Genomic DNA, 24,619 nt, shown 5'->3' with positions numbered 1-24,619 from the left:
TGTCCATTGCGGTATATTGTTTGATTTTTTGGCTTCTGAGTTTCTGTGAGTGTTGATTGTGGATCCAAGCAAAATGAAATCTTGGGCAACTTCAGTATTTTCTGTGTGTATCATGATGTTGCATTTTGGTTCAGTTGTAAGGATTTTTTTTTTTTTTTTTTTAATTTATGTTGAGGTATAATCTATTTAAAAAGTTTTATCTTGGAAGAAAGTATTTGCAAAAGCACACATCTTAATAAATTCTGTGTCCTAAATGTATCAAGAAGTCTCAAAATTCCGTTATAAAATTAAAGCAACCCAGTTTAACAAGTGAGCAAAAGAGATGATCAGATACTTAGGAAGACGCTTGGGTGGTAAATAAGCACATTAAATGATACTAAATGACATTAGTCACTAGGGAAATACAAGTTAAAACTACAATGAGATACTTCTATAAACCTGTTGTTATTGTTAAGTGCTGTCGAGTCAGTTCCGACCCATAGTGACCCTGTATAGGGTTTCCAAGGAGCAGCTGGTGAGCTTGAACCGCCGACCTTGCAGTTCAAACAGCTTTGCAATCTGGTGCATTAGCCCACAGCGCCACACCAAATCATAGCAACCCTATATATAGGGTTTCCAAGGAGCAGCTGGCGAGTTTTAGCCGCCAACCTTAAAGTTCACATCAACCTTGTGATCCTCTGTTTATCCTACAGTGTCACACTAGGATTCCATATAAACTTTGTTGTTGTTGTTAAGTACTGTGGAGTCGGTTCCAACTCATAGTGACCCTGCACAGGGTTTCTGAGGCTGTAAATCTTTACGGGAGCAGAAAACCTCATCTTTCGATAAACCTAGTAGAATAGCTAAATTAAAAAGTGACCATATTAAGTGTTGGGGAGGATGTGGAGCACTTGGAACTCGTATACACTGCTGGTGAGAATGCTAAATAGCACAACAATTTAGGAAAACAATGATCAGTTTCTTAAAAATGTAAACACATAGTTCCTATATGATCCAGCTATTCTACTCCTACATAGGACCAAAAGAGGTGAAAACATTTGTCCATATAGATCCACATAGTTATTCCTAGCAACTTTCTTGCTAATATTAAAACACTGGGAGCAATCCAGTGTCTCTGAATAGGGAAGTGGATGAACAAAGTATGACATAGAATGTTACTAAGTAGACAACAGTGTCCCCCTCCCCCAATGTTTTGCCACTAAATCACCTGGGTCATCATGCTTCTAGCTTCTGATAACAGTTTTCTTGCTGACCGCTGTTCAACTCCTAAGTCAGTGCCTCACGTTTAGAGTTTTTATTGTGTCTTTGATACTCCTGGGTATTAGTTCCTTTATCAGTCAGCACAGGCCACATCATAATGTAGTAACAAACAACCCCAAATCTCAGTGGCCTGAAGGAACAGTTTTGATCTTTGTGTAAACTGTGTGTCCGTCACAGGTTTGCTAAGGGTTCTACTACCTGTTGTTGTCCTTCTGAGATTCAAGCTGAAAGAGAGTCTTTATCTGAAACATTACTGATTGCTGCGAATGTGGACCAATTTAAAGTTGTTTGACAGAAATTAAGACGGTTTTTCAAGCCAGTTGTTTTATTGCATCAGTATTAAGTGGCTTTCTTCTCATCTTTATATTCATGACAGTTTTGAGTAATGATATCTGTTGCTATTTTCTTGTTAAGTAACCTTGTGCCAGTTCTGACTCATTGTGACTCTATACAGTGTTTCTGAGGAGCGGCTGCTGGGTTTGAATTGCCGACCTTGCATTTAGCAGTCCAGTGCTTATCCTACAGCACCACACCAGTAGCTGTAATTTTCTTTAATCATTGGCTTAACAAATTATATAAAACGTTTTTGAGCTTTCGTTTACATTTTAAGTGTTTTAAGATGGGAAGTATATTAGTCTTGTATTTTCAATAAGGAATCAGAGGTCTAGTTGTTGCTAAGTTCCGTCGAGTCGGTTCTGACTCTATCAACCCTATATAGGAATTTCAAGGCTCTAAATATCCGAGAGAGTGTAAAGCCTTATCTTTCTCCCGCAGAGCGGCTGGCAGGCTCAAACCATGGACCTTTTGTGGTTCACAGGCCAGTACTTAACTGTATGAAGCCCCCATGCGCCCAGAAGTCTAAAGAGTAAATTGGTTGGTTGTGGTCACACAATAGTGAAGCTGAACTAAAACCCAGGGTTCTATTTCAACACTTGTGCAGGGGCGAGAAGGAAATGTTTCATCTATTTACCCATTCTTTATCTCGACAGTCTCTTCATCAGGCCACATTAGGAGGTGTCTTGTACCCCTTGCTGCCAGTGACTGGGACACAATGGATCACTCAGGGCCGGTAGACACCGAGGATGAACTGGGACCGTCGGCCCATCTTGTTCCAAGTCCTCAAAGTGAAGCCGTGGCTCACGAATTCCAGGAGCTCTCCTTGCAATCCAGTCAGCACTTACCCCCTCTGAAGGAAAGGAAGAACGGTGAGTTCTCCAGCCTGCATCAGAGCAGCTTTGATCTGAAGGCTTGGGCTTTGCCAGCCCATTTTATTCTGCCTTACTCTTGGTCAGTTACATTGTGTGTGAATTAGATCTGGCAGTCTGTCACTGACGATAACCTCACAGACAGTCTGGCTGATTTGATGAATAAGCACTTTCAGTCCAATGCTTTCATTTTTTTTTTCCTACAGTAACAATTTTTGGTAGCAATGGTATCCTTTAAACAATTCTTTAATACCTTGTATTTTCAAAATTGCTGTGCCTTCAAAAAGTGCCTTCCAACTTCATTTCTCTGGGTAGAGATGATCTCAGCCAAAGTGTGTAGTTAGGTTTGAACAGTCAGACGAAAGGACTTTCACAGTGTTTTGCATCTCCCTCTCTGCCCCTCCAAACGAGTATTGGGTGGTAGCTCTCCCTGCGAAGTACTTGTCTTCTAGTCTGCGAGGTCAGTACAGAGAGCCAGCAAAGGGCTTTCTTTTTTCAGTTTTTCTGAGCATAACTGATAAATGCCAAAATAACCCGTATAATTGACCTTCAAGTAGGAGGCATTATTATAAGAGCCTGGGGGGGTGCACTTTTTCTTGGTAAAATGTTTACGCTATGCACCTAAACATACAGCTTTTGATCACTCAAGATTGTTCAGTAAGGAAGGGGCAAAGTTTGAGAGAACAGCAGATTGGTTTTTAAGGAACAGACCATCATAACTTACATATTTTGGCTGTATCTTTTTATTTTGTCTGAAAAACAAAGCAACCCTGCTCACCTTCAGGTTGTTTTCATCAATCTCAAAACTACCCCCTTCCAACTGTTGTTGGTAAGTGTCATCAAGTCAGTTCCTACTCAGAGCGACCCTTTCTAGGGTTTCCAAGGAGTGACTGATGAGCTTGAACTGCCGATCTCGCAGATCAAATAGACTTTGCAGTCCAGCACATTAACCCACAGTGCCACCCCAGGGCTCCCAACTGTAGTAAAAATTAAAATATGGAATCGGTACCCACACTGATGTTGTTGTGTACCTCCAAGTCGCTTCTGACTCCTAGTGACCCTAAAACAGAGCAGAGCTGTCATCTTTGCTAAGGCCGACTGCCACATCTTTGTCCCATGGAGCGGTTGGTGGGTTCAAACTTGTGATCCTTCAGTTAGCAGCCGAGCATTTAAGCACTGCACTAGCAGGGTTCCATCTACTCTCATTCGCCTCCTCTAATGTGTCACTTTCTGGAGATGAGTTGCCCAGCCTCAGTAGCAGTGCTGAACATCTGCCTCCCTGGTGGCTCCTACAGGGACCAGGTGAAGTGAGGCCCAAGAACACAGGACAGGCCCTGTGCAGCTTCTGCTCTTGGTGCCTGTTGACCAGCCTGTTGGGATGGATTTAAAATGCTTTTCACTCTCTCTCATGTGACATGTGAACAAATTTTTGTTACACAAATGGAGGAAATGACAATGGCTGAGAGTAGATGAGACAAGCAGTTTGCACATAGCAAAATCGTCACTGCTACTTACCTCCTAGCAGAAAACAATCCTAAAATTGGGAGTACAACACAAATTGGGAAAAGCTGGTAGACATTCGGGGTTCCTGGAGCCTCAGAGCAGGAACTCTGTCCAATGGCAGATCTGGGTTCCTAGGGTGCACCCACCAGCCACAGTATTTTTGACAGTAAACTTAAGATTCACTCACTCATTTTAGCACAATTCACACTCTAATGGCATGAATCCAGGAAAAATAGATCATAGGTGTGACTAGATTCTACTCCTACTGTCTCGTCCCACCGCCATTGTGTCGTATCTTAATTTCAAAGTTGACAGAGGGGAAACCATTTGAGTGAGCACCAGGAAAGCAAGAGCTTCCTAGTTCCTATATCTTATTGATTAGTGGTTATTCTCAGTTTGCTGGTTCTCCTTTGTGTATATTAAAATGGGTGTCTATGTTTGTTCTGCCTCTGTTAAGGACATCTTCATTAATCACAGAGGCACCCCCGAGTCTCCTGAAAACATAGCATTGTAGTTTCTAACAGAAATGAATAGAGAGAGATGATGTACAGTAATTTCTAACTTGGAAAACTTAAAAGCTAGCAAATACAAAATTTTGTTAAAATTAACAAATACACTGAGCATCCATCATTGGAAGAACAGACTTAAGAATTTCAGCTGGGTTTATTGTGTTCCCAGAGTTCTGATGAGTTTCATACACATAAATATATTTTAATTTTTCTGCTTTGAAAGCTAGAAGCAATAAAACAGCTTCCCTGCAGAATGCTTTCTGACCGTACCTTGTTACTTCCTTAATCTGACTTCTGAGTTTTTCCTGATCATTCTCATTATTGACCTTAACTTATTCAAGACAGTGGATACAGGCAGTCCCTGGATTAGGTGTATAAACCAATCTCCATAAAGACAGTTGGACAATTGCCGTTGTTTTCTAGTGCTGCTATAACAGCACTAGGGGGTTAGGCAGTGGCATGGCATGTTTTAACAGAGATTTCTTCTCTCACAGACTCAGGGGCTAGAAGTCTGACTCAGAGCGCCGGCTCTGGAGAAAAGTCCTTGTCTCTCTGCAGCATCTGTAGACCCAGACTTGCTTGGAGATTTCCATGCCGTTGGCATTAGTCTTTCCCTGGATATAGGAGCTTGACAGTGCAGGGACCTCAAATCCAAAAGACACACTCCACTTCCAGCTCTTCTTTCTTTGTAGTTGTAGGTCCTCCCTTCTCTCTCCTTTTATCTCTGTTGTCAGATAGAAGGTGTTGTAGACAGCATCCTTGGGAAACTCGCTTACATCAGCTCACGAAGGAACCCACCATTAATTAACTCTTACTGATTTATCCCATTTTGGGTCAGCGTGACATAACTGCCGCATTGCATCATTAGCTGCCAAACCACTGAGGATCATGACCCAGCCAAGCAAGCATATAGTTTATGGGGATACAACTCAATATATGAGTCTTATTATGTTAAAAACTGGAGTTACCTTCAGTGGTCTGTAAAAATAAATGGGCACCACTTTGCAAGTGACATCAAAACATCATCATTATTATTACTGTATTCTTGTATTAAAGATGTTTCAGTGTATCCGGAAATGCTTCTTGAATGTTTTTTTAAGATTAGAAAGGCACACACTATATACTTACATGCCAAGACAAACATTTGATTTATACTGGGTTGCAACCGTGTACCTAACTATTTGGACTTGATGTACAAATTAGACTTCAAGAGAAATTTAGGAACGTAACTCCTTCCTAATCTGGGGCCTGCCTGTAAAAGACATTTACTACTAATCACCGTCCTGTAGAGTGTGACCTTGGAGTGTATTTGTTCTCCCTTCAATTAAGATAGGTTTTGATTTGGACCTGATAGTTGCTGTCAGGCACAACCCTGGACCAGTTTGGGTAGTTGAGAGCAGCATCTTAGTTGAAGGGCTTTCAAAGCCTTCGGGAGGCTGTGGCTTTAGAACCTTCCATCACTTAGGAGCCTCGCTGTGTCTTAGCCAGGGACTGAGGGAAGAAAACCACACTCAGTGACATGCAACTAAATGTGGTCAAATTTAGACAGTATGCTTGGATCCGTTTTGTGTTCACATTATCCATCGCAGAATAAGAGTTGAACTGGTATAAAATTGGAATGTTCAACTGCTCAAGAAAATGGCCCTATGTAGCAGTGGGGGGATGTGTGTAAGGAAACTTGAACTGGTCTGGTGGTCATTTACTGGGTACAGCTCCCCAGGTTTTCTTGCAAAAAGTACTGAGTGTTCCTGAACATAACGTAGCCCTGTATAGAAGGGCCTCCTCTATAAACTTTTAGGGAGGTAGATGAAATGGCCAATTTTTCATTTACTAATTTTGCTGCTGTTAAGTGCTATCCTGTCAGAGCTGACTCATAGTGACCCTGTATAGGGCTTCTGAGGAGCAGCTGGTGGGTTTGAACTGCCAACTTTGTAGTTAACAGCCCGGTGCTTTATCCTACAGCACCACACCAGGACCCCTTAATTTAGTTACGTATACATAACTAACTGGTGTGATGCTGTAGGATAAGCGCTACACCCCAAAGTCGGTTTGAGCAAGGTCAGCGGTTCAAACCCACCAGCTGCTACTTAGAAACCCTATACAGAGTCACTATGGGTTGGAACCAACTAGACAGCGCTTAACAACAACAATATAATTAAAAGGATGTGAAGCAGTGTGATAATAAGGCATATCACTTGTATCCCTGTCACATGTCATGAAGACATTGAGTGCTCACACTCAATCCTGAACCTTTGCTGTCGTCCAGCGCAGACTTGTCTCCAGGGCAGGTATTCACTGCTTCTCTCTTGTTTGGGTGACAGCAGGTTCTGAACGCAGGTATGGTGTGACACTCGACATTTAAACCACAGTTGGACCAGGTTCTAAATTGTCTTGTGTTCATAATATCTACAACATAACCATTTGATATTCTCTTTTTGATTGGTTGTTGTTTTTACCATCTTATATGAGTGTAGTTTCTGAGCTAGACTGTAACCCATTTTCTTGAGTAGGTAATACATTCGTGGGTTGTTGTCTCCACCTTGTCCTTCAGCTGCCCACCCTCGACTCTTCCCAGGAGTCACCACGGTCACCATTGTTCTTGATGACAGAGTAGTGTTTGACTTTCATTGTTAGAGGCTTTTTCTATCAGCATCCAAAATTTAAATCTGAAGAGAATTAATATGGAAATAATAAATGTATTTATTCTCCCCCCCTTATTTATTTATTTATGATCCTATTAGGTTATTTGTATAAACAGGAGACTGGAGAGTCCTTTGAAGGAAGTTTGTTTCTAAGTTAATACGTTTTCCCCACGAGTTCTTTTTTGTTTAATATCAATAAATAATAGAACGCCTCAAAATATGAGAGACTTGTTGTTCAGTGCCATCAAGTCAGTTCCAACTCAGAGCGACCCAAATCTGAGATAGTTCCCTATTTTCTAATGACTAATTTCCCCTCATATTTGAGTATCTCCTCTAAATTTACATGTATGGTAATCTTCATACACATTCAAAGGCATGAAAAGAATCCTTGTTCAGTTTTCAAAAACCTGTGCCTTCTATACAGTTATATGAGCAGAGCATGTTCACATCCCACACTATACAGAAGAAAGAACCTTAAATCTCATGTTTTTGTCATTGTGTTCTTTCTTTTGGGTGCTTCTTAAAGCCCTGTTTCAGTCAGATCATAAACAAAAGAAAGGTGTTAGCCTCAAAATGAATGAATGTGAAGTACTAGTCAAGGAGACTTGATGGTGTTGGTGCATTGAGCTACTAAGTACAAGGTCAGCGCTTCGAATCCACCAGCCACTCACTCCGTGGGAGACAGTTGAGGAAGGCTGCCCCATGAAGATTTTCGCTTGACTGCGTGTCAGAATCATCTAGATGGAGTGAAGTTTAAGTACCGCTTAGCTGTTACAGCATATTTGGAATTGAGATATTTTCTTGGTATTTGTTTTATTGTGGTTCCTAATTGTTTGGATTTCACCTGTCAGAATCCTTTTCTTTTCTGCTGTGGGAAAAGGAAGATATTTCATTTGGGGGTCGTATGAAGAAGTCCTGCCTCGTCAAATCGTTTATAAAGAGTCCTTACTAAGAAAATGAAGTTTATGTTTAAGTAATGATTCCAGGCACTTCCCTAATTTTGAAAAACTATTTCTTTTAGAAATATCGTTGGAGTGACAAAATATCCCCACTCCTGGAGCCAGTAAGAAAGATGTTTTAGTACAGATGAGCGGGGACTTTCATTTACTCCTGAAGAAAGTAGCTAAAATCCTTGTGGAGCTAAAGCACCTCAGGAGTTAGGCAGCCAGTTAGGAAAATCATTTTTCCCAACAAGTTAGTCCTTTGAAAAGGAAACTGGATATGCAGAAGCACATAAGTAATGTGCCTTTACTAAAACATGCAGACATGGGAAATTGATTTTCCTTTGGGCATTTTAGACACATGTTGTTGTTAAGTGTAGTCGAGTCACTTCCCACTCAGAGTGAGCCTGTATAGGGTTTCCGAGGAGCGGAAGCTAGTGGGTTTGAACTGACAGTGTTGCAGTTAGCAGCCCGGTGCTTATCTTCCAGCACCATGCCAGGATAGTCTATCTGTTTTCATGTTCCAATATTAACACACCTTCAGCTGGTCAGCACTTGGAAGAGAAGGAAAACCAGTGGAAGTTCTTTGGGTGGCCAGCTAGAAAAAGCCCCAGTGTGGAAGGTGAATCCAGCGTTATCAAAGCTGGGAAAGGCCAGGTAGATGGAGCTAGCATACCTACAGGCTGGCCACTGCAGCTTCCTTCTTCGCCTGTCTACACACTGGCAGCCCCCAGCAAGGGCCTTTTATTCACGTGCTTGTTGCGAGGCTAGTGAATTGTCAGGTGGAAGCGAGTCTGTAAGTACGCTGGGTGGCAGATTGGAGCTTTTAACTTATGGCCAGTCTTACTGTAGTATGAGGGAGATACACTGATTTGGATTTCTAGTTTTAAAAGCTATCTGAGTTTTTAAATACTTTTTGCTACATCTCTTAAGTCCCACCATGTGAAGATGAGGATCAGTCAGGTTTGTCCTTGGCCCTGTGGACACAACTGTACTATCGACACATTACCTACTGTCATCAAATCAGTTCCAACTCAGAGAGACCCTGTATAGGGTTTGGAGACTGTAAATCTGTATGGCAGCATACAGCCTCCTCTTTCACCCGCAGAGCAGCTAGTGGGTTTGAACCACTGACCTTGCACTTAGCAGGCCAGCACCTAACCCATAGCACCACCAGAGCTTGACAGGTGGGTGTAAAATGAATGCTGCCTTTCCCTTCCTGCATTAAGATGTATGTGTGTTACTCTATTTTGAAACCTTGGGTTTTGCTAATTAGTGCGGTTGTTCTGCTTTTGCATTTATAATCCATTGTGGAGTTTACTTTTTCTAAGATGTCCTCTGTCATTCGTCTGTGACACAGAACTATTTTAGATCATCAGACCGACCGCCTCTTGAGCTCTTCCTGAATGATTTACTTGCGGAGAAAACAAATTTATTCCAGTTTGTTGCACCCAAAGAGTACAAGGTGGCTTTTTGCATTGGAATCAGGGCCTGTGTTATTTTATGTGGGAAAAGTCAGGTAAACGGCCTCACCCTGGTACCCAGCCATAGAAAACAGCTTGCACGACACCACTGAAAAGAAATGGCGTATGTTCACAGCTATTCACTTCAAATGTTTTGAAAACATATCCTCTCTCCTCATTAATCTGTGAGGCCTACTGTCAGGCCAGATGTTTGGTAATACACGAGGAGATTGGCAGCTTGGCTAAAACTATGCTTCTTAGAATGTGCATAAGGCTGTGTAACGTAATGAGGATTGTGAGAGAGAAGAAAGTCCCAGTTTTATCCTGGAGAGTCGGACCAAAAGAGGCTGGTAGTTTCCTAAGTGAAAAGGAAATAAATTGATGCTGAGTAGCCAAGACATTAAATCGATGGGATTCTTGCCTTCCCTTCCTGTTACTGGAGGTAGAGAGGTGGTGGTGGTGTGTCGAGGAGTTGGTTCTGACTCACAGTGACCTTATATAGGGTTTCTGAGGCAGTAAATCTTTACAGCTCAGAAAGCCTCATCTTTCTTGCGCAGAGCGGCTGGTAGACTGGAACTGCAGATCTTGCTGTTAGCAGCCCAATGCATAAGCACTATGCCACCAGGGCTCCTACTGGAGGTAGTAGACATGTATAATTTCCTGTCATATAATCTTGTCATTGACTTCACTGTTAACAACATATTTAGTAGGATCTTGAGAATGGAAAGTAATTCGCAGGGACATCAATACACGTGTTCTAGAGATGCCTGTGGAATCTTTCTTTTGATGCTTTCCAGAGTTTCTTTAGAATATTTAGACTGAGAAGAGGAATACATACTCCTTGAGTTTTCTGTAGTCAAGCTTCTGACATATTTTAAAAAAATTTATTGTTGCAGTATAAAGAACACTTGCCAACTCACATTTTTCAGGTGTTTAATTCAATAAAACCAATTAAATGCATATGTACATTCGTATTTATTGTTGTTGTTAAGCACTATTGAGTTAGTTCTGACTTATAGTGACCCTGTAAAGGGTTTCCGAGGAGCAACTGGTGGATTTGAACCACCGACCTTACAGTTAGCAGCCTAGTGCTGATCCTATAGTGCCACACCAAGTGAAGCTTATATGTGTACATATAAAGAGAGGTTTTAATCAAGGAAATGGCTTATGTACGTACATACATACATGTGTGTGTACATACACACACGTATGTATTTAAAATTAAACTGGAGGACTCACAGTACACACAATTGTAAAGTTTAAACGCCATCTCTGAATCACTTTCCATCTGCAAACGAAGTTCGTGATTACCTGTGGTAGTTCTCATGCATGTTTTGTCTATGACGATCCCTTTTCAAAATGAAGAAGCACCCTAAGCAGCTTAAAGGTGAGGTGCTCTGTGTCTCCTAGTAAATAGAATGCTTTGTTTCCCTGTACGTTAGCACCTGTAACCCTGACCGCCACCTTCTTTCCAACTCTGACCTTCTTATTAAGATCGTTTTGCTGTTACTGAGAATTTACTTTGCTTCAGTGCGTTGCCAAACACACCCCAGGAGAGAGAGTGGGTCGAGGGAGAGCTGTGGGTTCAGACACACTCGCCCATCTCCAGCTGGCAGTTGCAGAGGATGCTTCCATTCTCACTGTGGGGTGGATAGAGAAGGTGCCGGCTCACAGGGACCCTGCTTAGGGTTTCCGAAGATGTAAATCTTCATGGGAGTAGAAATTCTGGTCGGTTCAAATTGCTGACCTTACGTCAGCAGCCCAGCTCATAGTCCACCATGCTGCCTGGGCTCCTTGCTAGGTGGGTTGCTGTTGTTATGTGCCATCGAGTCAATTCCCATCATGCACAGAGTTTGTGAGGAGCAGCTGGTGGGTAGAGCCTACAGTTTTAAACATACTTCAGTAAAGCTGTGGGCCCTAATTACAGCATCTCCGAAGCCTCATTTTGAGTTGTTTACCGAATCTTTAAAATGTGTCCTCCTGCTGAAATGCCCTCAGAGTCTTCAGTTAATATAGTCGTTCTAAATGGCGGTGGTGGTGTGTGCCTTAGGGTCGGTTCTGACTCATAGTTGACCCTATGTAGGCTTTCCAAGGCTGTAAATCTTTAAGGGGGCAGAAAGCCTCATCTTTCTCCCACAGAACAGATGGTAGTTTCCAACTGCTGACCTTGATGTTAGCAGGCCAACTCGTAAGCACTGAGCTACCAGAGCGCCTTATTCACCACACATAAGGAGATGCAGAGCCCAGAAGTAATTAGCGGTTCAAACCAGCAGGAGACTACATCGTCTTAAACTTACAGAAGTGTCTTCCTGAACTGTTTACAGGATTTTCCTAGAATTACCAGAGTTCAGGGAATTATGTCTTACGTAGATTATTTGGGATGCTTTTTGTAAAACTAAAGTCCACAGCATAATTTATTTTAGACACTGTTGTTAGTAAGTGTCATCAAGTCAGTTCCAACCCTTAGCAGCTCTGTATAGGGTTTCTAAGGAGTGGCTGGTGAGCTTGAACTGCTGATGGAGCAGATCAAAGCACCTTTGCAGTCCAGCACATTAACCCCCCAGCGCCGCACCAGGACACTAGACTAGTATATAAACTGGAACTAAAGAAACCCTGATAATGTAGTGGGTTACGTGTTGGGTTGCTAACTGCAGGGTCAGCAGTTTAAGTCCACTTAGGAGCTAGACAAGAGAAAGACCAGGCTTTCTGCTGCCATAAACATTTGCAGGCTTAGACATTCTTTACAGAGCTGCTATGAGTGAGAACTGACTCAGTGGCACACAGCCAACCAATTTACTAAAAATTAAGTCTTTGCTGCCCCTCAGAACACAATCATAACAGATAACATCTGTCATATAAATGATTGGTTAATATCCCTGGTGTGGTACTACAGAATAATGCACTGGACCACAAGGTCAGTTAGCACCACAAGGTTGGTGGTACAAACCCACAAACTGCTCCTCGGAAACCGTGGACAGGATTGCTATGAGTCAGAACTGACTCAGTGGCACTTAACAACAACAAATAAGCCCTTAACTACTTAGCTCTCTCTAGGCTACTTGGAAACGAATAGTTTTAGTCAGTCACTCTGCTGGGACTAGAGACTTTGTTAAAATTAAACCAGGGCTCTGATGTTTGTCACCTGATGCCACCACAAAGACCTTTGGTAGCTCCAAAGGAAGAAGAAGGGGCAGTCAGGGAACACTGCTCTACCATACCAACCTCTGTTAGCCCACTGCAGCCGGGCCGGGGCCAACTCACAGGACCACAGCTCACAGGACACTGCTTTACAGGGTGTCCAAGGCTGTCAATCTTGAAGGAAGCAAAAAGTTTCATCTTTTTCCCAAGGAGTAGCTAGTAGATTTGAACTGTGTACGTTATGGTTAGCAGCCCAGTGTTTAACCCACTGTGACACCAGGTTGTTGTGAAGTGCCGTTGTGTTCCGACTCATAGCTATGCTGTATGGGTTTCCTAAGGCTGTAAATCTTTGCAGGACCAGAAAGCCTCATCTTTCTCTCCTGGAGAAGCTGGTGGGCTTGAACCACTACCATACGGTTCACAGTCCAGTACTTATTATCAATAGCCACTGTGTTCCCAGGTTTTAAGTTGTCCTGTGGGGGTTGATTCCAACTCATAGCAACCTTGTATAGAGTTAACGAGGTTATAGATCGTTGAGAGAGCAGAAAACCTTGTCTTTCGCCCAGGGAGCATCTGGTGGGCTTGAACTGCTGAACTTGTTGTTCGCAGTCCAGTGCTTATCTTATGTAGCCACTGATAGGTTATTGTTGTTAAGTGCTGTCGAGTCAGTTCCAACTCATGGCGACCCTTTGTAGGGTTTCTGCGGAGCGGCTGGTGAGCTTGAACTATTGGCCATGCTGTTCAAACCGACCTTGCTTATCCTACAGTGCTTATCCTACAGTGCCACACCAGGACTCCTTACTGATTGGTAGGGTCAGCTAAATATGCGCAGTATCCTGGAAAAAAACGAAAAACGTGACTATGGATTTTTTCATTCCATTGTTATTTAGGATATATATATATATATGTGTGTGTGTGTGTGTGTGTGTGTGTGTGTGTGTGTGTGTGTGTGTGTGTGTGTGTGTATACATATATGTGTGTGTGGTGTGTGTTTTTTAATAAAAATTGCATCTTTATTTTTGCTAAAATTTTTCATATGGTACTAAAGAAGGACATGTGTGTATATTACAAATTGACTTATAATATTGGCTCATGTCATAATGCATTGTTAACAGTTTTAATATACATAATTGGTTTACTCTACAGTCTTAATATGTTTTGTTTTAAAAGCATAATCCGAACACTTCGCTAGATTACCAGAGACTATGCACAGAAACATAGTTAATAATCCCTGAGGAAAGTTGATACGTATGCATACAGAGGAGTCCTGGTGTGGCGTTGTAGGTTAATGCACTGGACTTCAAAGTCGGTTTGAACTGCAAAGCCAGCAGTTCAGGCTCACCAGCCGCTCATCGGAAACCCTATGTAGGGTCACTATGGGTCAGAACCAACTCAACGGCACTTAACAGCAACAACAACGCATACAGAGATTCCGCAAGGTTCTTCCTTTATATATACACAAAGGGACTGATCAAGTATAAAACATACTTCCCAATAAAGCAATAATCAAAATGACTTAGGAACCTCAGATACTGCTATCTCCAGGTCTTTGTCACTCTACTAATGAGAAAGCTCACACCGTTACATGATTTACACTATCACCTCGTCTCAGTCCCTTGAAAACCTTACAGACACTAACCTTGTACATCATTTCTGGTTGCTTCTGTATGTTCACATCACAGTGTGTGCTTACTAAGCATGTGTTCCCGTTTGGCAATAACAGCCAATACCAGCCAGTGTTCATTGGTGGGTGGAGCCTCATCCTCTCTTAGTATATGTGGTCTTGAGTTCATTGGGGGGGAGCATATTAATCACAGAGTCTGGTGTGGTGCTGTAAGATAAGCATTGGTCTGCTAATCGAAAGGTCAGCAGTTCAAACCTACTAGCTGCTCCTCAGGAATGCTATACCAGCTAATTCTGAATTGGAACAGACTTGGCAGCACGTATAGCAATGACCCGTTAATCACATCCCACCAGCTGCGGGGTCTAAGATTATCCAATCAAAGTAATGCTCCACATTGTGCAGGAATTAGCAGACAAGATTCTAGTTGTTTCTCACTGAACTTGAACCTGGGGGCATTTGAGAATAGAGCTCCTGCCATCACTTTTGAATGAGCAGAATTTTCTTTTCTTTACACATTTGTGGACAGTGGGCACCTGCCCAAAAAAGTTGCACGCCCCTCTTGGAATTTTACTTGACAGGCTAGGCTCTTTAATCATCTGAAATGTCAGACTCACTTCCATCCGAGACTACACTAGGTGTGTTCGGGTATATTTTAAGGCATCTGTAATAAAGTGCTCTTGTAACAGGAAAAATAAGACAGACATGGCAGAATGACCCACTATTGGAATTTACTGTTTGACATGGTCAGCGATCACTCAGACTCATTCTCAAACATGGTGCCCAGGTTTTCCGCCTCCTTGAACTTAATGCATACTGTTGGCTCTCCTGTCCTCACTGTTAACAGCACATGTAGCCTTTTGGGAGTCAGGACTCCAGTGTCCTCTGCTGGTTCAGACTGTGAGTGTGGCTAAGTCTGCGAGCTCTCTGTGTCACAGTCTGCCCGTCGTGTATCACTCGTGACACATGTGCTCTTCTGTGCTACCCTCATGACAACATGTGCTCTTCTGTCTCGGTCTTACTTATGCCTTGCATCATTCATTGGGCAGCAGAGACAGGAAGTTTGGGAGGTACTGTCTATCCTGGTGAACGGATGGAATTCCCCCTAGATACAGGTTAGGAATACGTTCTTCGTGGACGTGGTGCTAAACATAAATGCCAGCTCTCTCAATTGTGCGGATTTTCATCCCATAGTTAGAAGGAGAGAGAACTGTTGACTCAAATTATGTGAGTCTCAAAAATAATGTATTCAGTTTAGACTACACAGTATCATCCTTTATTTATTTTTTCCCAAGGGTTGGCAGGTATGTGTTAACATGTTTATAGTGACTTCTTATAGCTAAAAGACGCATTTCAGCTTTTTAAAAAAAAAAAGCCCGAAGTATTCCTATTGTTTTCTGGTCCTTTATGTCATTGCTTTCATGGGTATTTGTTTTCACCAACTTAAATTTCTGACATGTATATTCTGTGTTTAATGAAGACATAACAACAGAAACAAATAGCCAAAAGTCTTGAGTCATACCTTGCCTTTGGTTCTTCTCATAGGCTAAATTTGAGAACTGACAGGCGTTCGCATTTTCAGGGCTTTCTGCAGACGAGCTACGAAACAGCAGGTCGTGGTAGACAGAGCTTTTAAGAAGTAGGCCATTTGTCCTTTTGGATCAAACCATCAGGTTTTTTTTTGTTTTTTTTTTTTTTAACTATAGAAGAAAAGTGTGTAATACCAGAATACTCAGTATTTCAAGGGTGGAAATGGAGAGGTTTTTTCTTCTTCTTCTTAGTATTATTATTGTTAGCAAACATTTATTGTCATACCCTAAAATTAGCCCTTCTTTTTAAGCCTCTAGTACAGTGTTGGACTTACGGTCTTCCACTGTGGGTCAGCACTGGATTACGAACCATAGGGTCAGCAGTTCAAACCCACCTGGTGCTCCTTGGAAACCTTATACGGGGTCACTATGAGTCAGAACCGACTCGTCAGCACTTGACAACAAGTGTGCAATGTTGGCCACCCAAAATGTAGTATATTTTCATAAAACTGTTGGATACATAGACCTTTAAATTAATTCCTCCAGCAGTATACCTGGAGTCAGTTTAGAGGTGATTCTTGGAGGTCACTTCGAGGGAGACGAGCCTGGTTTGAAAGAGAGGACTGCCTGGACCAGGCTCCCTCAAGTGAGATGTGTGACATAAGACCACTCCCAACCCGTGTCCAAGGAATCAAATCAGATGGATGCCCCTGGTAGGCTGTTGGAAGGATGGAATGAGATAAAACATTTAAACTCTCCAGGGCCTACATGGCACATCCTAAGCACGCTATATGCTGTAGGTACCCGACATTGAACATTTAGTGTAAAAACACCATGGAAGAGTCAGCACACATGATGGTTAATTGCAGGAGCTCTGGAACTAACCTTCCAGATCCTGGGTCCTGGTTGCACCATCAGTAGACATGCAGCCTTGGCAACATAGTTGTCTTCTCTTGTCTTATTTTGAGTGTTTGCAAAATGGGATCGCATGAGAACCTGCCACATAGAGTTGTTCTGAAGATCAGATGAGTCCCTATGCATAAAGTGTTTAGGAGATGGCACTTGATGACTGTTTGCTGGTGTTGTTAAGTGCCATCAAGTCAGGTCCAACTCATAGCGACCCTGTATAGCGTTTCTGAGGAGGAGCTGGTGAGCTTGAACCGCTGACCTGCTGTTCAAACCTGCTGTTCAGTCCAGCGCATTAACCCGTAGCACCACAGTAGACAATATTTTGTTTCCTGCTAAGTGAATATACTTCTTCAACGTTTCCACCATGGCGTTTTGCAGCTTGGTGTTTCTTTCAATAGCGTTAGTCTTTTTTTTTTTTTGCCTGTTAGGACCTCTTCGTTAGGAAGTCAGACTGGCCTTGTCTCGCCGTGTCCCGCCAGAACATGTGAAGTGTAACATCTCTGGTGAGAGCTGAAAACACAAATGCAGTAGGCACTGATTTCCCATGAAGTTTGTCCCTCTTGTTGGTAATGCCAGTTCCCACAATCCTCACATTCCCTGGGCATCAGTCAGTGTCTGCAAGGAATGATTTTCAAATATTAAAGCCTGTGAAAAGACAAACTGGCCCAAACTCAGAGCTCTCCAGGGACCATGACCTCTAAAACAGACTCCATTCTGACATTTTCACAGGCTTCTTGAAGGGATTCCAGCAGAGTCATTCCAGTTGGTAAACTCCTAAACAAACCCGCTGTCAGCAAGGGCTGATTTATAGGGTTTTTTTCTTCTTGTGTACTTGTGCTGACGAGATTAAGATAGTAGATATGTTGCTGAGCCTCTTTTAAGGCATGTGATGTAAATGATAAGTACAAGGCAGGAGACTTTGGATGTTTTCCAGTAATAAAAGTTATTTGTTATGTTTAAAACAATTTTTTGCTCTGTGAGTTGTCTTTGAAATTATTTTTTGTTTTTAGTTTTGATTCCAGGAAACTTATATCATAATCACATTTCTAAGTTTTAAAAAAGTCATGATTAACCCAGTTATTTAACATATAAACTGCCTACATTCAGAAATGATGTTTTAAAAACAAATACATATGTGAATATGTATATATACACACATCTGTCTATATAATATATCTATCACATGAATATGTATATGTATGTATGTATCATATGGCTACATAGATAAATATATATACGTATCTTGTGTATATACATGTATGCACACATGCATGCAGACCTACGCACACACATGATGGTTGTTTGTTTCTCAGTGACCTTTGGAGTATGTGAACACAGAAACAATTCTGGCATTCTAGAATCTTCTATGAAATCTTGGTGTGATGGTAGTTAGGTGTTGCTTTAAGGGTTTTAGAGACGGCTCATCTATAAGTTGTTTTGCAATTAATCTGAATCCCCGTAAAATACTTTCTTATGTATTATTATACATTTCTTTTTCTTGAAACAAGAATATAGTGCTGAAAATAAGTGATCAGGGCAGAACCCCAGAGAGTTGAAGCCTGGACAACTTAAAGGAAATGGACAATTAGGTTTCCCTCAGCCTTAAATACTAACATCCCTCATGGTTATCTCGCGTTGTGAGTGGCATAAATGCAGTTTCCAGCAGTGAACAGCATTCCACATTTGAAGAGTCAGGTCTGCTGAGGGGAATTTCTGTGGTTTGTTTCCTATTCTGCAGGATTTTTTTCAGTAAGTTGTTTGTATCTTGCCATATCAAAAATTTGTTGAGATTTTATAGCTCTTTCCATTTTAAGAATATATTTTGAACAGATTTGAAAATGGGACGCAGGTGAGTAAAATTAATTTTTTATCTCAACCAAGTAAAAAGAACACAAATTTTATCATATTCTTATAAACTGTCAGAAAGTCAGGATATGACAGAGGCCTCTTTAGAACAAAAGAAAATAAAAATGGAAAATAAATTGGTCAGAAATAATTATTGGATGTACTAGAGAATCCTGTGGCTCTTGATAGATGCTGAAAATATATGGTGGAAAAATTATATGTGATCCTTTTTCTAAAGCCAAGACGAACAGTGTTGTTTAACTGGAGACACCCTTAATACGAGATAGTATTGCTTTTCTGATACATACATAGGACACCCACACATGCATTACTATGTTGTTGTTAGTCTCTTCATTTTTTAAAGCAAAGTGGTGACTGTGTGCCGTGGAGTTGGTTCTGACTTATAGCGACCCGGTACAGGGTTTCTGAGGCTGTACGTCTTTATGGGAGCAGAAAGCCTCATCATCCGTCTGCAGAACAGCTGATAGTTTGAAACTGCAGCCCAATCCGTAACCAAGGAAAAGGCATTTGGTTAAATTGCTCATAATTTTCTGGTGACCCAGTGCATTCTGTGGCTGCCATGTGTGCTTACCAGTTTCTTTGTGTACAGAAGTAGAGTAGCCGCTGAGCAGCCTGAGTGGGCAACGGGAGCCAGAACAGAGCATCAGGAGCTCTGCTGGTAGCTGGAGGAACGAGGCAGACCTCAGAGACCCAGGAGGACCGAACCTGGATCTGAGGGGCATTTCCACCATATTGCTGACAGTTTGGGATCTCACTTTTACTGCTGTAGCTAACCTGGTGGTGGTGGTTATGTGCCATGGAGTCGGTTCTGACTCATAGCGACCCTGCATAGAGCTTCCGAGGCTATAAATCTTTTTGGGAGCAGAAAGCTCATCTTTCTCCCAGGGAATGGCTGGTAGTTTCGAACTGCTGACCTTGAGGTTAGCAGCCTGACTCATAACCACTACGCTTCCAGAGCTCCTTAAATAAATAAGATGCCATTGGATATTATGGTGCTGATATGGCTTGATGTGACTCTTCTTGCCATAGTCTTTGTAACTCCCACCAGATGACTGGGTTGGTTGGTTGTTTATGTGCCACAGAGTCAGTTCTGACACGTAGTAACCCTATATAGTGTTTCCGAGGTTGTAAATCTTTATAGGAATTAAAAACTCCATCTTTCTCTCACAGAACCACTGGTAGATTTGAACTGCTGACCTTGAGGTTTAGCAGCCCAACTTGCAACCACTACGCATTACAAAGTTTGTAGCTCACCTAGGCAATTATATAGCTTGCAAATAAGGTGCGTGACATTTTTGTCAGGATGGGACTTTGCAAATAAGGTGTATGAAAGAGGGCTGGCCAGTTTTGCTACCTGCTAATGGGAGTCCTGGTGTGGCATTGTGGAATAATGTACTGACGGCAAGGTCGGTTTGAACCACATGGTCAGTGGTTCAAGCTCATCAGCCGTTCCTCGGAAACTCTGTATAGGGTCCTTGTGAGTCAGAACCGACTCGATGTCTCTTAACAACAGCAGGCTTAAATGAGCCATCCCAGAAGTGGGGAAGGGGGCTGTCGCTGCCCCCAGGAGAGAAGAGCTAAGAGGGGAGACCATCCTTTTGGCCCAAGATCTCTGTGCTGAAACCTCCTTCATCCAGGAGACAGAACTGTGGTGCTGGAGTTGGCAGAGAAGTAGGCACCGAAAGGCAGAAAAACCATGGCAGCAGCCCGAGCCACTGGAGGGTTCCCCAGCCCAGGGAGCGAGAAAGCTGAGTGTCTTCAGGCAGGAGCACTCGGTGGAGACCGGTGGGGTACCCCAGGCACTTCGTTGGCAGAGCTAAAACTGCTTACAATACTTGTCTGAGCAGGACAGAGACCCCCAGGAGTCCTGATGGAAGAACTACAGTGTGAGTCGTTTCTGAATGGTAACCCTGTTCCTTCCCTAAATAAGCCCCATAATTGTGACTGTTGTCTGCAGTGAATTCACAAACCCAGCAGTAAACCACGAGTGCTGTGAGAATGACAGGTCAGAACTCATCAGAAGGTTGGAGAGGGGAGGAGGCGTGTCTGACTTCCACCTCTTAGGAATCGGCCTTGGATTGATGCTGTTGATCCTGAGTCTCCTGAGCTTGAGAAGTTAGAGGAATTTGAATGATTCTACTACTCAGTTCCTACAAATGTGACAAGTCACAAGAATTACTGTTTTCTGAAAGTTAGGGTCGTCAATATATTCATATACTTTGTAATTCAGATGATCACTTAGTGAAAACCAAATATGTGTTGATCTTATACATGTGATCCCTTTAGATTGGGATGTTTGAAAACATAATTACTTGAATTTAATTCAGTTGTCTAAATAGACTGATGTAGAATTTTTTCCAATAGAATTTTATTTTTTATTCCATGCACTTAGTATAGGATGCTGTTCAGCCTCCTTTGCTTTTCCAAGGACTGTGATAATATAAAGGAACCCTGGTGGTGCTGTTAAAATAAGCACTGGACTGCTAATTGCATGGTCAGCAATTCAAACCCATCAGCTGCTGTGTGTGTGTGTGTGTGAGAGAGAGAGAGAGAGAGAGAGAGAGAGAGAGAGAGAGAGAAGAGAGCTTTTTACAGCCTTGGAAACTCTTCACACGGCTGGGCTACGATAGCTGGCATAAATTAAACGCCTAACACTTACGTTTTAAACTCCTTTAGTCTTCATCTTCTAAGAAAAAGAAATGACTTTGAGTGATCATGAAGTAATTTGGAAAAAGATATTGAGAAAGATAGCATGACCTGAAGAATGCAACCAATTACTGAACCCATACATGTAGAAATTGTAAAAAAAAAAAAAAAAAAATTTTTTTTTCTCCTCACTCCCTTCTGTAATTCAAGGAGCTGTGCCTTGTTGATGCTGTAGGATAAGTACTGGACTAACCATAAGGTCAACAGTTCAAACCCACCAGCTGCTCCACAGGAGAAAGAAGAGGCTTTCTGCTACTGTAAAGATGCATAGCTTCAGAAATCCTGTGCTGAGTCCCTATGAGTTAGAGTCGCCTCAGTGGCGGTGAGCTCTGTACTGTAAACCGGTCAGCACATAATCATTTCAGAGCTCTCCACAAACCACAGTGTGTTAGAGTTTTCCAGATGTTTCTGCATTCTACTACGTTCTCCCTCCTTACCCACAGAGTAGGCCTGGAACCCAAATTGGTACTGAGCTAACTGAAAGTACTAAATCCTGTCAGCAGAGAGGTGTTCTTTCTTAATTAGGTAAAGGCACCTACCCTTGTTGTTGTTCAGTGCCACTGAGTTGCTTCCAACCCATAGTGACCCTGTGTAGGGTTTATGAGGAGCAGCTGGTGAGCTTGAATCACCGACCTTGAGTTTCAAACTGACATAGCACATTAACCCACAGCACCACACTTACAAGGTAGATTTTCATTGTTTCCTTTGACTGAGGCCTGTAAGCAAGATAAAATAACGCAAGGACACAAAAAACTATCAAGGATATGTTTGCATGCCGTAGGATAACTACTGGACCACAAGGTTGGTTTGAGCCGCAAGGTTGGCCACTCAGACCCACCAGCCGTTCCTCGGAAACCCTGTAACGGGTCACTGTGAGTTGGATAACTCAGTAGCACCAACAGCAACAACAGAATAACCTGTAGAAGCTGTTACAGTAGCAAAGATCGGGTTCATTCGGAAGAAAGAGGTTAAGCTACAAGTGTTTTAAAGATGTTTTTAAGTGATTTTGAATCAGTTGTGACTCACAGCGACTTTGTGTAGGGTTTCCGAGGAGTGGCTGGTAGGCTTGAACTGCCAGCCTTGTGGTTCACAGTCCAGTGCTGACACTACAGCGCCTCACCAGGACTCCATTTTAAAGATAGAAAAGGAGAACTTCAAAAAGGAAATCAAAGGATAAACTATTCTAGAAATAAACCTTGCAGGGGTGTAAAAGACTTTTGTACAAGGAAAGCCATAGAACACAACCACAAGAAACCAAGAGAGACCTACATAAATGGAAAAGCATTCTGTGCCCATGGATTGGAAGACAACATTATGAAAATGTCAGTGCTATCATCCAAAGTATTCCCTGATACAATGTAATTCCATTCCAGATCCCAACATTACTTAATGAAATGGAAAAACCAATCTACAACGTTCTATGGAACAGAAAGAGATTCCAGATAGCTAAAGCAATATTGAACAAAGTAGGAGACCTCCCATTTCCCAATCTTAAAACTTACAATACAGCCTGGGTAGTCAGGGCAGCCTGGTTCAGGTTCAACGACAGACGCTTAGACCAGTGGAACAGACTTGAGAACCTTGAAGTAAATCCATCCATCTATAGCTACTCAGTCTCCAACAAAAGGCCAGAGTCTACTTGGTAATGGAAGAAACAGTGTCTCTAACAAATAGTGCTAGCTAAACTAGCTATCCATTTACAGAAAAATGAGTCAGGATCCATACTTCACATCATGCCCCAAAACTAATTGAAATGGATCAAAAACCTAAGTGTTATAGTAAAAGCTACAAACATCCTGGAAGATAACATAGGGTCAAAACTAAGGGATCTAATTTTTGATATAAGTAGTCTATCAAATACAACTGAAAATACATAAACAACAGAAGACAAATTAGACAGCCAGGACCTCCTAAAAACTAAACAAATTACCAAAAAAGTAAAGAGAACTGTTTCACAGGAGAAGATGTCGCAGTCTGCTTCCATAAAGGCTTGGAGAATCTCAGGGGCACGTCTGCTCTGCCCTATAGGGTTGAGTTGGAATTGACTCCATGGCAATGGGTTTGGACTGGGTTTGGATGGTTTCCAGTTTGGAGCAGCTGTGAATGTTCTTGTTACAAGTGTTTCATTTGTACGTTATTTTCATTTCATTGGGTATTTACGCGGAAAATGGAAGCTGAGTGGCACAAACCATTTGTGGTCAATTGCTAACCAAAAGGTTGGCAGTTCAAACCCAGCAGCAGCCCTGAAGGAAAGGTCTGTTGATGTGTTTCTATAATTCCAACCACGAAAACCCTGTGGAGCAGCTCTGCTCTAGGACACAGGTAGCCACCAGGAGTCCGGAGCCGTCTTGACAGCACCACCACCACCAACATACAGTGGGGCTTTTTAAAGTCCCCTTGTATATGGTGGTGGTTATGTGCCGTGGAGTCGCTTCCGACTCATAGCGACCCTGTACAGGGTTTCCGAGGCTGTACATCTTTATGGGAGCAGAAAGCCTCATCTTTCTCCCACGTAACAACTGGTAGTTTCAAACTGCTGACCTTACGGTTCGCAGCGTGATTCGTAACCACTATGCTACCAGAGCCCTTTTATATAGGAGAGGAATTTCAGTGTGTGTGCGTGTAGGGGATGGGTTTAGTTGTTTAAGAAACTACTAGACATTTTCCAGAGTGGCTGTACCATTTGACACTCTTATATGGTGCTATGGGGTAAAGCACTGGACCACAAGGTCAGTTTGTACCACGAGGTTGGCGGTTCAAACTCACCAGCCACTCCTTGGAAACTCTGCACAGGGTCGCTATGCGCCAAAACTGACTTGATGGCACTCAACAACAACAACACAGTATATAGAAATCCCGTTGCTCCCCATCCTCAGCAACATTTGGTGAAGTTCGTCTTTCTGATTTTAACCACTGCGGTGGGTGTGCAGTGGCATCTCATTGTGCTTTTAGGCATTTCCATGATGAGTAAATGATATTGAGTCTTTTAAAATGTGCATATTGGCCATTTGTGTGAAATGTGTCTTCAAATCTTTTGTCCATTTTCCCCCAACTTTTTATTATAGAAATATTCAAATAAAATGCAACATTAACCAAATACTACAGTGAGGCATCATATATATACCACCTAGAGTCTGCCATTAATATTTTACCATGCTCTTTTTAGCTCACATCTGTCATCCCCACATCTCCCCTTCTATGTGTCTTCTTTTTTTTTTCCTTGACATTTCCAGAATAAATTATACTTCTTCCTAAATATTTTAGCATGATGTCATTAACCTAAAGTTTGTTGTTTGTTAAAATTTCCTTATTTTGGGAACAAATTGC

General features: G+C 42.2%; 1 protein-coding gene across 1 annotated transcript in view; it reads left to right on the top strand.

Moving 5' to 3' along the window:
• The first annotated feature begins 2,253 nt into the window (after positions 1-2,253).
• Positions 2,254-24,619, top strand: part of MKL2 (MKL/myocardin-like 2) — a 140,606-nt gene continuing 118,240 nt past the window's right edge. Inside the window, exon 1 of the mRNA XM_006867201.1 lies at positions 2,254-2,465. Within this exon, the coding sequence (XP_006867263.1) occupies positions 2,312-2,465 (154 nt within the window). The 5' untranslated portion in view covers positions 2,254-2,311. The remainder of the gene's footprint in view (positions 2,466-24,619) is intronic.

This window comes from Chrysochloris asiatica, unplaced genomic scaffold (genome assembly GCF_000296735.1).
Source record: "Chrysochloris asiatica unplaced genomic scaffold, ChrAsi1.0 scaffold00102, whole genome shotgun sequence".
NCBI lineage: Eukaryota > Metazoa > Chordata > Mammalia > Afrosoricida > Chrysochloridae > Chrysochloris > Chrysochloris asiatica.
This window is presented reverse-complemented; position numbering and strand designations above follow the sequence as displayed.